This window comes from Myotis yumanensis, unplaced genomic scaffold, assembly GCF_028538775.1.
Source record: "Myotis yumanensis isolate MYYU_CA2020_CCGP unplaced genomic scaffold, mMyoYum1.0.hap1 SCAF_17, whole genome shotgun sequence".
Lineage (NCBI taxonomy): Eukaryota > Metazoa > Chordata > Mammalia > Chiroptera > Vespertilionidae > Myotis > Myotis yumanensis.
This window is the reverse complement of record NW_027223768.1, coordinates 32,825,957-32,839,551: the sequence shown is the minus strand read 5'-3', so window position 1 is coordinate 32,839,551 and position 13,595 is coordinate 32,825,957. Positions and strand designations below refer to the sequence as shown.

The following is a 13,595-nucleotide window of genomic DNA, read 5'->3' as shown; positions in this document are numbered from 1 at the left end:
GAAAATCATTAAAGATCAACAAATTTGACTTACAGCTTATGTGCGTATTTTGGAAAGTAAGAAAGCAGTAGACAGATGAGAAGTATGGGACAAATATAATGAAGAGTTAATAGTATTATCATACCAGTAGCAGTAGTGGTAGTTGTGGTGGTAAAAATTAACATATATTGATTGAGAGCTTAATTCCACTGTTCAAAGGTTAGGTAGGTAAAGAGGTGCTAGAAATATGTAAAAACCTACATGTATGGGAACATGTTCTAGAAGGGAATGTACCAAAGCATTTCATGGTGGTAGAATTATGTGTGATATTTTTCTTTTGTTCTGTTTTATACATTCTTTGCTGTAGTTCTATTAATTTTATGATAAAATGGTAAGTTAAAAAGAAAGGAAACAGACCACTGAATACTGAAGATAAAATGAGGTTGTCTCAGTAAAACCAATGGTTTTTTAAATCAGAACAAAATTGGACTGTGCAATGATAAAAATTAGGCTAAATTGTCATTGGCTGAGGGCTCCTGTTCAATCATGTTGAGGGCTTGACTGATGCATTTGTGACCTTTGTCTTCGTTTTAGGCCGACGAAATGCTCGCATTATTGGTAAGTTTTATAAAGGGTTTGCTGAGAAACTGCAGCATCTTTAACAGTAAGTATCCACTTACAATGAATGAAATGTAAAAAGAGAGGTCAAAATATCTTACATTGCGATTTCGTTTAGAAAGGAGACAGTGATAAACTCAGGCCACGGTGTGGCGAAACTGGTGTCCTCATCTGGCTATCTCCATCAAAGGCTCTGCACTGTCTTTGAGCCATTAAAGATGACCAGTCCTTCATGTTATTTTATTGTAGCTGGAGAATACAACCTGGGAATATTCTTCAGGGAGGTAGTCATGGTCACTTGCCCAAATTGAAAGCCAGAGACCACTAAGCCCGTTTCTGGGATCTGAGTATGGAAGAGGAATAGTGTTATGAGAGAGTCGGCTTCAGAGGGAATTGGCAGAGTTTGTTGCATAGAATAGCTCCTGTGTCTCACACAAGAGATGCGCAGGGCCTGAGAGGTGGAACCCAGGAGTCTCAGCGCTGTTGTCACATGTTGTTGAAAGGCTGCTGTTGGACTACAGGTTACAAAATGGCTCTGCTCACTCCTTACCCTTAACCCCATAGAAGTGACACTAACAAGCTGGATTAAACAAGAAGCAGAGGGGAGATCTTTTTGTTATTGTTGTTAATCCTCACCAGAGGATACTTTTTTCCCATTGATTTTTAAAGAGAGAGCGTTGGGGGTGGGGGAGGAGACTCACCCCAACCAGGGCAGGGATCGAACCTGCAACCCAGGTAGGTGCCCTTGACCAGGAATCAAACCCATGACCCTTTGGTACACGGGCTGAGCTCTAACCACTGAGAAATGCCAGCCAAAGGGGAAATCTTCAAGGTAAGCCAGTGTCAGTGTTTTTTAAACCAGAATTTAGTTACATTTTAAAAAATCATTGGCAACCTCTAGAACAGTAGTGCTCAACCTTCTGGCCCTTTAAATACAGTTCCTCATGTTGTGACCCCAACCATAAAATTATTTTCGTTGCTACTTCATAACTGTAATATTGCTACTGTTATGAATCCTAATGTAAATATCTGATATGCAGGATGGTCTTAGGCGACCCCTGTGAAAGGGTCGTCCGACCGCCAAAGGGGTCTCGACCCACACGTTGAGAACCTCTGCTCTAGAGAGACTAGATATGAAGATAGAGATGAAAAGCTATGGGTTGTATTTTGCATGCACTTAATTACCTTGTTTTACTGCCTAGGCATATCCTCCAGTGTGGTCATCTTTATTATACCCATCATTGTTGCCTGTTGGATGATTCTAAAGCGCAAAAAACGGTCAGTCCAGCCATGGGCTTTGCAATCACTATAACTTTGGGAATAGAGAAATGTGTTGTTCTAAGGCGTGGGCACTTGTCTATAAGCAGGTTAGAGTTCCGACACAACCCATAGAATGGTTTTAATATTATTTTCTAATCCAAGTTTTTACTCAGTTTTTAAAAGTGTGACTTGGTTACATTTTTCTTTTTGGTTGCCTAACAAAGATATCGGAAACCTGAGACAAATTATGCCCTAAATGTCCAAATGAAAGTTATTGATTACCTCCTTTCAAAACAAAAATGTATATAATTTAGTTATTTTTCTCATCTTTTTCTCCCCTGCCAATTAGCAGTAATACAGATGCAAAATCTAAGGAAGTCAATATCCATTTACATCCCCAAGAAGGGAGCTGTGATCATGCGCAAAGTCTGCAAGCAAGTGAGGAACATAGCAGGTACCGAACACAAATTGAAATCAAAATGCTTTCAACAACCCAAGTATCAAAATGGAAACAGGACTTAAATGTGCTATTGTACCTGGTAGATCACTAATACCAAAGGCGTTGGAAAGTACTTCAGGAGCTGGATACACTGCTGGTGGTGTCTTTCTTGGATAATTGTTTCCAGTGACTTGGGGTGAGGACTCTGTCAGTGCTGTGCACAGGCACTGTTTTCCTAAGCATTCCTGTATTATTGTGTGTTTGTTATCGGTGGAAGTGATGTTCTTGGGGTGCCCTGGGGGAAAGAATTTTATTGAGGAGGTAAAGTTAAGGGGGTTCCCTTCCAAGACCCCGTCTATGTCAGTCCCACCATGGGAGAAGTCCGAGCTTACCTTCAGCAGGGCTAGAATTAGGGATGCCAGTCTCCACCCCATAGTAAAGCACAGGCCAGTCCAGCATCCACATGTGGGGTCCACATGGCCATGGGCCACGCGGCTTCTAGGGCCACATGGCTATGGAGACAGAACAGGCGAGCGCACGGGGCAGGTGCAGGCCATGAAGCGAGAGTGCCACAGCACCAGACCAGAACTGCACACGAGAGAGGGAACTCTTTGTCCTGGGATCATGTATTCCCAAATTTTCCTGAGTTTGCATTGTGTCTACCCCCCAGCCAATCCATTGTTCCCCAAGCTAGACTGACAGGCAAGCCCCTTTTCTACATCACCCTGACTGCACTGTGTATGCACCCATCTCCCCCTGTGTTCAACTCCTTCCCCTGAGCATGTACCCTGACTGGGAATCGAACAGGTAACCTCTTGGTACCTGGGAGCCGTCAGAAAACTTACCAAGATATCAAAAACCTAAGACAAGAGATGCCCTAAATTTCAAAATGAAAGCTACTGACTACCTCCTTTCAAAACTAAAATGTATATAATTAAGCTATTTTTCTCATCTTTTTCTCCCCTGCCAATTAGCACTAATACCTGGCTGGGCAGGGGGGACGCATTTGTTTTCTTCTATTATCAGGGGACTTCGATGGAAAAATTATGCAAAACTGATTCATAGCCAGCCATGCTACCACCAAATATAAACAGACTAAATAACCAGACCATGAGGGCAATGCTTGTCTTTATAAAAATTTTATTTAAAAATGTTCCAGAAGAATGTTCCTGCTTAAAATATCATTTGATTTACCCTATTCCTGCCAGGTTACCTGCCTAAAACACTTTGCCACCTTCCTTCCAAACTAAGTTGCATGAACCCAGCTCAGGAATCACTGACCCAAGAAGCTCCCCCAGATTCCCAGATAACTCCAGTCCAAAGTGATGTCTCTCTTTGGAAATCAAAGCACTTCCTGTCTATTCCAATTTTTAAAATAAATTATTTTCTTTCAAGGATAATATATACTCATTAAAAACAGAAAATATCCAGAAACATAAAAATAATAAAAATCACTTGTAATAACCCTCCACCCAGTGGTTAGTATTATTAAGCTACTTTGCATATTATTTTACATTTGCAAGGTTATACTGTAATGCCCTGGACGCAAGCCGCTGTCACAAAGAACCAAGAGACGCTTCTCATGCAAAAAGCAAAGGGTTTATTGTTTCCAGCATGCTGGGGCCCGCAGCATACTCTGAGCACAGAGCAGCGGCCACGAGCCCCGACCAAGAGTTTAAGCACACATTATATACTCTTTAGCAAACGGGGGAAGTAACCTGAGGTCATTCTACTGGAGATCTGGCGCTGTGTCAACATACCTATCTGCTTTCGGCGGGGAGGGAATGTAGTTTGGAATTTTTCACTAATGATCTGGCTTTCTAAGTGAGTTAATGCCTGTCTGGTTTCTTATCAGGCGTTTGTCCTTCAGTTCCCTCCCGGGCTGCAGCCATCTCCCGTAACCTCCCTGGCTGCAGCTGTCTCCCATAAAAGTTGTTTGTTCTGTCTGCCTTTTCTGACCCTCCTGATTATATTGGCGCCTCTCAATACTTTGAGATTATGTTGATGTGATTTTGGTTTCACAAATGACAACTGTTAGGTTTAATGTAAGGTTTAATCTGAGATGTAAGATTTAATCTGACCAAAGCGAATACATTGACCAAGACAAGCAGGGTAAGAGCGAAATATCGCGTTTATTGGAAGCTCTCAGGTGAGGTCCCACGGTCTGGGGGTGCAGGCCAGGGGAGTCACACCCGCCTATGCCTGGCAGAAATTTTTCATGCTGCTGTTGGACCAATCAGGTTTATCTGAGGTAGCTGGTGGCGGGTGATTGATGAGCGGGAAGTTGGTGCGGCTGCACCCTGGCCATCTTGAGAAGTCTTCAGTGGTTATTTATTGGCCATCAGCACAGCAGGATGGCAGCTATTGTCCATCAGGATGTGGCTCGGCAGTTCTGGGTTGTTTTGTCCAACTCAGCTGGTGGGATCAGGAAAGACCCTATTTTCCCAGCCCCAGACCTTACAGCAACCATTCTTCTCATTGTTAAAAACTGTATATAAATTCATCATATAGTATTTGGCTTTTCATTTGTTGTTTTTTACCTATCAACTCTATTGCATTCTTTCACTCACTCATTCATTGATTTTACAAATTTTGTTTAGTCACAGATCATTTTAACAGGACAATCAATGAGTCCAGGCTGCCTGTCACTACTTAGCCATTTCAGCAGACAGGGTTGAGTCATATAAGAGCATTTATTCCAATAATGCCGGCAGTATGGGAGAGCAGCAGGTCATCCATAAAAATCTGCTCTGATCCCCCTCCCCCCAACGTAAGCCAGCTGCTTATATTGGGTAGATGGACAAAGATTACATGGGGAAGAAGGCAAAAGGGATAAGAATAGGTATGCAAAATGGGCAGTTAAAAGGTAATGCAGGCTGGGGTTTGGAAAGGCCTGGGGGTGCCTCTGGTTTCTGCAACAAGGTTGTTAACCTTTCAATGATAATAGGCAGCTCCTGGAAGTGGAGGATGGACCACATTTCCAGGTGAGCTTCCAGGTCCCACATGCAACTCCCATCCAGATTAAAATGTGCCTTCTTTAATCAGAACAAAACAATCATAGTGAACAGAGCATGATTAATATTTCTTATCATTATAGCTGGTCCCCAATATTCTTTGTCTGCCCCTAACCTAATGTACCACACATTGTGCTTCTGTGTTTTCTCTCCCAGGCTAAATTAACTTACGTATTCATAAGGACCATCTTTGTAAATGTCCTCAAATTTCTGAGTATAGACTTAATCAAATGAGAAGTGGTCAGTAAATATTTGAGAATCAATTTACCTAAATGGTATTTATCCTCAACTTTTTGGAGACATTCTTTTACATCAAGGTGCATCTCAAGTTGTGTTTATTAACTGTTGGCTGCTTTTTTATAAAAAGCTAGAAACTCCTTAATAAAGTAATGTCAAATTTTCATTTTTAAGATTGGAATTCTGACCACAGGTGTTCTACAGGAGAAGGTTAATCGTTTGTAGACGAGGAGTGAGCTAGAATCTGTGCCAAGCTGAAAAGCTGTGCACTCAGGTCAAGTGCAGGGTCAGAGAGGATACAGGTAATGAGGCAGACAGACTCCAAAGACACAGCCACGCATTGGAACGCATGAGAATGCTCAATGATGATGCAGCTAACACGATGTTGGGAACACTTGTGATCTAGAAAGGGGACAATGATGAAGGGTCAGGTGGCAATAATTACTGGGAGTGTCAGGTGAGCTGAGGGGAGTCTGTCCATTTGTGACAGCACAGAGTTCCGGGCCTTCAGAAAGAGTGGCGGAGGGAGCATTTGGACACCTTAAACTATGCAATACCTCCTTTCAATCTTGACTGTGACAAGGACAGGAGGACAGTCTATCTGAAACTGCCCCTCGTCCAAACTAGCAGATTCTGTTTCCTTCCCCCTGCCATAACCATGGTTCAGAAAAGAGACTAAAGGAAAGCTTTTGTGTGTTACAATGGACCTGTAGGTTTTCTGGAATAAGGCTCTTTTTTTAGTTGCTCAACTCTGAGGATACTTTTCCTTTTACAAAAAGAAATGGGGAATGGTCAAGTTATTCATTCATCTCTTATTTACTAAATATCTCAGTGTATGCCATACTGTCTGTGTCCTACATAGCTACCAAAACAGAGGGCAGTAAACACTTCTTTTAAACGTGTAAGATATACGTGATGTCAGCATCATGATTAGCAGCATAGAAATGTGTTGACTCTGCTGTCATTTAAATAAGAATTCCGTTTATTTCAGTGTCCTTCCTTGACAACATACTGTAAAGCTGAAGAACATCTCAGGTGAAAATGCTCGTCGGAAAGGAGCCGATTCATTTCAACAGAATAAGATCTGAGACTCATAAAGTCCTTGAAGTGACCTCACAGAGCGGCCAGAGTGTGCTCGTGGAGATGCTGGAGCTCTCCCAGTTCCCGAGCAAGCTCCCTCCTCGGAGTGTGGATGCTGTCACTCCATCTTCCTTCTTTGTGCTGAAATGAAAGAACACCCTGTCTAGCCAGGGGAAGGACTGCACTTGGGGCTTAGAAGTACCAGTAATCTCAGTTACTTAAAAGAAGAAGTTGTCACCTAGGATTTCTGTCTATAAGTTTGTCATTTGTCTTTCTTATTTTTAATCATTCATATAGGTGATCTTGAACAATGTGGGGGTTAAGTGGTGCCATCTGAATGAAAATGCTGTTTCTGATTGGCCATTTGCTAAATCCTGCATGCAACATCCCAGGATGCAGAGGGGCAACTGTACAGTTATTGAAAAATATTCAAGTGTAGTTATTGAAAAGTATTCACCCATGCAGTTCAGACTCTTGTTGTTCAAGTGTTAACTGTAATATGGAATGGGCTCAAAAAAGAGAATTTGGAAAATGCAGGAGGAAGATATAAAAAACAAGTAAGTCACATATAATTATACTGCCCAGGGATAATGACTGGTAATGTTTTAATTCACTTTCTGCTAATTTTTCTTCATATATATGGATCTTTATACACACATATGTCTTTCTTTCTTAAATACCTTCTTTTTTGTTTGTAGAGCAGAATCCATTCCTTTTAGACAGATTGGAGTAAAAGATATGTATGTTTTCACTTTCTCAAAAAAAATATATGTAATTTCTGTTTCTTAAAAAGTCATTAGATGATTATAGGAAAGATGGCTTAAGAATACGCAAGAGAAATATTTGGGGGAAAAATAAGCTTTGTATATTTCCTAAGCTCTATTTCAAAAGTACTTTGTACTATGCTCTGTTTAAAAAACATACTGAATTTTAAATAAAGGTAACATTTTTATATAAAAGTAACTAGTTTACTTTTGAATGGATTCAGAATACACTAAATTTACTAAGAAATATGACTTTTAAGAATTTATCAAATTAATAACATGTATTGACACATTCTCAACAAGTAGCCCTAGAGTCTCTAAAAAATCCAAATCCTTATTATAGATGAAAAATTCATTTGGGGTGATATTATGGGCCATTCTAGACAATATCAGAATCTTACTGGATATTTAATAATAGATTTGTGTATGACAGCTGCTAACTTCTGTGTCATTCTGGTTTTAATAGTTGTTTTTGAAGTATATTCTGATATTTATATTAATAAATATCACTAGTGAACTGGACCTCAACTAGAAGTTTAATTTAAAATCATGCAAGAGAAAAAAACACACAGCAGAGCCAAAAAGTCAACTGACAAAGTGGGAAAATAAATTGCAACATATCACAGACAAAGGTTAAGGGGCTTAACTGAGAGTTAGTAATTCAAAGACCAATTCTCCCCTACCTCTCTCTAAAGGGGCAAGAGATATTTATCCAGATCCCTCACTCACACACACACACACACACACACACACACACACACACACAGGTAAATAGTCCACAAATATAAAAATATGTTCAATGGTTTGCTTAGCAAATTCCTATTATTTCTTGGGTTTGGGGAATAGAATCTTTTAAAAGAGGTGTAGATATTAACTGAGAAATAGCCTTGCTTAGAATTAAAAATCCCTTCATAGAAAAAAGTCTAAATTCTTTTTCCCTCCTCTGAATGGAGTAGGTTGGTGAGCAATGCGATTAAGAAATATCTAATGCCTGTGACTTTTTAATTGTTAAAAACCCATGAGATATTTTTTAAATATTGGTTATCTCTGGGAAACAATGTATAAAATACCATATTGCCTAACTTAATTGTATTATTGAGCAAGTCTGTTAACTTCTTTTTTATTTTAAATATATTTTTATTGATTTTAGAGAGGGGAAGGGAAAGGGAGAGAGGGATAGAAACATCCATGGTGAGAGAGAATCACTGATTAGTTGCCTTCTGCATACCCCCCACTGGGGATTGAGCCCAAAACCTGGGTATAAGCCCTGACAGGGATTCTAACCATGTCCTCCTGATTCATGGGTGGACACTCAACCCCTGAGCCATACCAACCACTGGGCTTCTGTTAACTTCTTGCCTCACATTTTTCATCTGAAAAGCAGCAGCTGAAACAATTACTCTCCAAAGCTATTTCCAATTCTAATCTAACTTTTTTTGTACACTTAGATGTGAGATGTAAGTTAATTTTAAACTATAATGCTTCAATGAAATTTTGTCTCCCCATTATAATAAGAAAGAAATAAAAGATTTTAGTATTGAAACTCTTCTTATGAAATATGGTTTGCAATATATCTACTTTTTTGAGCCTTCAACAACAAGAGGGAACAAAATGAAAATGTGCTCCTTCTGAGAAATGCCCTCCTTTCTGTATTTGACTGGCTTCAAAAGGCCTGCTTGGGTGTGGCCTACCACAGCAAGGCTCTGGCTGATAACAGCTACTGGCTGGCAGGTGCTTACCAGGTGCAAATAGAGAAGGCATTGCTCTCAGGGCCAACCTCAGAAGCAGGGCTCATCCTCTGTTCAGCCAGCCACTCTCTCAGATATTCACAAACACTGACTGTGTCATTCACCCGGACAGTCACAGGCCTTCACTGAGGGCATTCACAGGGGCATTCATGCTGCTACCCCACCTCTGAAAAGCATCTTGTAAATATACCAATGTAGGCGGCAAAGAATCATCTAACATTGTTTTCTTTTAAAGAAGTTGGACTCGGATAATGCCATCCCATATACCAACTACATCATACCACAATTCATAACGCCTTAAAAGGGATCTGCCACACAGCTCAAAACCTGGTTATTCATGCATATTCACCACTCTCTTCTCCTTTTCTCTTGAGAAGTTTGAAAAAAATCTTTAGGGGGAGTTGGAGGAACCACTAGTTTTTTTTTGTTTTTGTTTTTTATTGCTAAAAGTATTACAAAGGGTATTACATATGTGTCCTTCCCCCCCCCCGCCCCCCGCCCTTGACAATCCCCTGGCCTCCCTTACCCCCCAGTGTCTTATGTCCATTGGTTATGCTTATATGCATGCATACAAGTCCTTCGGTTGATCTCTTACCCCCCTCCCTCCTGCCCCCCAACCCTCCCTGGCCTTCCCGCTGCAGTTTGACAATCAGTTTGAGGCAGCTCTGCCTCTGTATCTATTATTGTTCAAAAGTTTGTAATGGTCTTTATTATCCATGAATGAGTGAGATCATGTGGTATTTTTCCTTCATTGACTGGCTTATTTCACTTAGCATAATGCTCTCCAGTTCCATCCATGCTGTTGCAAATGGTAAGAGTTCCTTCTTTTTACGGCAGCATAGTATTCCATCGTGTCGATGTACCACAGTTTTCTAATCCATTCATCTACTGATGGGCACTTAGGCTCTTTCCAGATCTTAGCTATGGTGAATTGTGCTGCTATGAACATATGGGTGCACATATCCTTTCTGATTGGTGTTTCTGGTTTCTTGGGATATATTCCTAGAAGTGGGATCACAGGGTCAAATGGGAGTTCCATTTCCAGTTTTTTGAGGAAACTCCATACTATCTTCCATAGTGGCTGCACCAGTCTGCATTCCCACCAGCAGTGCACAAGTGTTCCTTTTTCTCCACATCCTCTCCAGCACTTGTCGTTTGTTGATGATAGCCAGCCTGACAGGTGTGAGATGGTACCTCATTGTTGTTTTGATTTGCATCTCTCGGATGATCAGTGACTTTGAGCATGTTTTCATATGTCTCTTGGCTTTCTGAATGTCCTCTTTTGAAAGGTGTCTATTTAGATCCTTTGCCCATTTTTTGATTGGATTTTTTATCTTCTTTTTGTTAAGTTGTATGAGTTCCATATAAATTTTGGAGATTAGGCCCTTATCAGATATGATGTTGGCAAATATGTTTTCCCACGCAGTGGGTTTTCTTGTTGTTTTGTTGATGGTTTCTTTTGCTGTGCAGAGGCTTTTTATTTTGATGTAGTCCCATTTGTTCATTTTCTCTTTAGTTTCCATTGCCCTAGGAGCTGTATCAGTGAAGAAATTGCTTCGGCATATGTCTGAGATTTTGTTTCCTTTGGATTCTTCTAGAATTTTTATGGTTTCCTGTCGTACATTTAAGTCCTTTATCCATTTTGAGTTTATTCTTGTGTATGGTGTAAGTTGTTGTTTTTTCCTGTGAGGACCTTAGGAAGTTCACGGTCAATACTCTCCTTTGAACTCAGTCACTAAAATGATCTCAATGCTAAGAGACAAACATGAGCTCCACTTCATAGGTCAGCTTGTCTGCCTGATTCAAAAAGTTTTTCATTGCAGACATTCATATCTCATTTTTTAAAGAGACAAATCCAGTTTTGTGTTTAGCATCTAAAATGATCAAAATCTAAATCTCTCAGAATTTTTTAGCATTTGGTAAACCCATAGAGGGAAGCATTGAATGAGACATGTTAAATGCACTTGACTTCTATACCTGTTTGTTTCACTCAGTACTCAACACATATTTATTATACAGCTCCTGCAGGCCCAGGACTGTCTGGGCACAGGAGAAAAGGCAATAAAACTCTCTTCCTGACTCATAGAGCTTGTCGATAAAAATAGGGAACAAGGCTTGGGAGAAATCCCGAGATGAGTCAACTCGAAATAAGTTGAAGCATCGGTGTGAAAATTTTAAATTATATTTCGAATGCTTTGATGAACACCAGGAGTAGAAATTTCATTGACTGAAAGCAAATTCCAGTTCTGAATCTAATCTAGTACCTGTAACTAAGAAACTCACGATATTTTCCCCCTACCTTTTGAATATTCTCACAAGAAAAAAACAACTTACTTCCAAGCCCCAAATAGATGGGAAAGGTTTTTCTCACCTTTATTGAGATATAATTGACATAGAACATAGTGTACTAGTGGTTGTAGAGAACAGTTTCTCTGTTTTAATAAGTGACAACATTAAGCTACTAAACTACCAGTATAATTCTTTTACAACTGTTAGAATGAAGAGAAATGATAATTCCCCATAATTGAGTTTCCTATTCACTGTCTCCTTAATTATACCTCCTTTAATCTGTTTCATTGTGGAGTATCTAGATTTAATAACACAAGATATTTTGGTGTTTATTTTATAATCATCTCCACACATAGTACCTTACATGCTCGGCCAGTAATCCAAATGTTAATTATGTTGGTCTGAGAGGAAGAGGAAATTCCATATTTGTTGAACCCAGAAGTCTTCAGTCCATCTCAGATGCAGATTTGTGTAAATGTATATGAAGTTTTGCAGTTCCAGAAGAAGCATTCAGGTTTGTATGGGGAGCTCCATTTCCTCACCAACATCTCATTCTTTAACTTGGAGCAGTACAGGTTCTATCCCCACCATTGTATGAACAAAACAACAACTATATATAATGGTTAAACATATAAAATATATATAAATATTATATATATATATATATATATATATGTTAAAAACGTTTTTCTTTACCTGAATCCAAATGTAACATGAGGTCAGTCTATACAGGAAACTGAAAATCGCAAAGAAAATTAAATATAATTGTGGTATATTTCCAACTAATCTCTTTTTCTGTGCATAAATCTACTGCTTTTTTCAATAAAAGAAATACCAAAAAGTATACACTGATTTGAATTCTGCTTTTTTTATTTATGAATATATTCTAGTTTCTCACAGTGATATTATTTTACTCTGCTTGCTACATTGAATTCCACCCCACAAAGCTACCAAGCATCAATTCCTTAACACTATTACTAGGCACTTAAGGTTTACATTTCTTCCAAAATTATACATACACCTTTGCTCACAGCTCTAATGATTTCTTTGGGATAAGCTCTAAATCAGTGGTTCTCAACCTGTGGGTCACCAACCTGTGGGTCGAGACCCCTTTGGGGGTCGAATGACCCTTTCACAGGGGTCGCCTAAGACCATTGGAAAACATATATATATAATTATATATTGTTTTTGTGATTAATCACTATGCTTTAATTATGTTCAATTTGTAACAATGAAAATATATCCTGCATATCAGATATTTACACTATGATTCATAACAGTAGCAAAATTACAGTTATGAAGTAGCAACAAAAATAATTTCATGGTTGGGGCTCACCACAACATGAGGAACTGTATTAAAGGGTTGCAGCACTAGGAAGGTTGAGAACCACTTCTCTAAATGAAACTGGTGGTTTAAAATCCATTTCCAATTTAAACGTTTCACATTTATAAAACTGAGGTTAAAAATTAAAAGTTTGATGGCGCTAGTCCCCTCAAAATGTTTACTCACATTGGGTGATATTTTTCTTCTTTGGCAACAACTAATGGGAAGAAAATGTCAACTTTTGTTTTCTTTTTACTACCCATCATGTTACTTGTTTTTCCCCCTCCTTTTACTACTCACACAAGGTTAACTCACAACCCTAAAAACCTACAAATAAATCTTGCTCATTCTCAATTTTCTGGCATTGAGAGATTGTGTCAGCAGAAAAGCTCTATTTTTCTACTTCATCTTACGTTCTAACCAATTCCTACCCATTCTAACTCTACAGACATCCATTGCTCCCAAGAATTTCCCACTCAATACACCCTTATTCTGACTTTTTCATGCAGGTATATTTCCTCTACAATGAAATGAAACATTTAGTTCTGCAAGATCATGTGCCCCATAGAGTTGAGGCTTAATATGCTTAATGGCACAGTGTTGTTTAATATTTTTCCTTCCCAGGGGTCCTCTCAGGAGAGTAAGGGACAAGAGTCATTTACATTAGGTGTGGGGAGTGCAGAGGCCAAACCCACCCAGAGCTGTCCTTCCCCATCCAGGCCTGATACACCACCTCTCGCCCAGACCCCTCCTTGCTGGCTGCCGATTGGCCCTGACGCCCGCCCAGGACACGCCCACTTGTGGGGCGGCACCTGGCACTGAATGTTTGTTTTGCTACTAGTA

The 13,595-nt window shown here is 39.6% G+C and overlaps 1 protein-coding gene across 4 annotated transcripts in view; it reads left to right on the top strand.

The window, feature by feature from the left end:
• The window catches only part of CR1 (complement C3b/C4b receptor 1 (Knops blood group)), a 69,170-nt gene extending 59,406 nt beyond the window's left edge, over positions 1–9,764 (top strand). For 2 of the 4 annotated variants that reach the window (XM_070396648.1, XM_070396645.1), the window contains 5 exons: positions 574–597; positions 1,800–1,875; positions 2,207–2,311; positions 2,401–2,492; positions 6,539–9,764. In XM_070396648.1, coding sequence (XP_070252749.1) covers positions 574–597; positions 1,800–1,875; positions 2,207–2,311; positions 2,401–2,473 — 278 coding nt within the window. In that variant the 3' untranslated portion in view covers positions 2,474–2,492; positions 6,539–9,764. The remainder of the gene's footprint in view (positions 1–573; positions 598–1,799; positions 1,876–2,206; positions 2,312–2,400; positions 2,493–6,538) is intronic. The other 2 variants (XM_070396646.1, XM_070396647.1) reach the window with 2 other exon arrangements.
• The last annotated feature ends 3,831 nt before the right edge of the window (positions 9,765–13,595 follow it).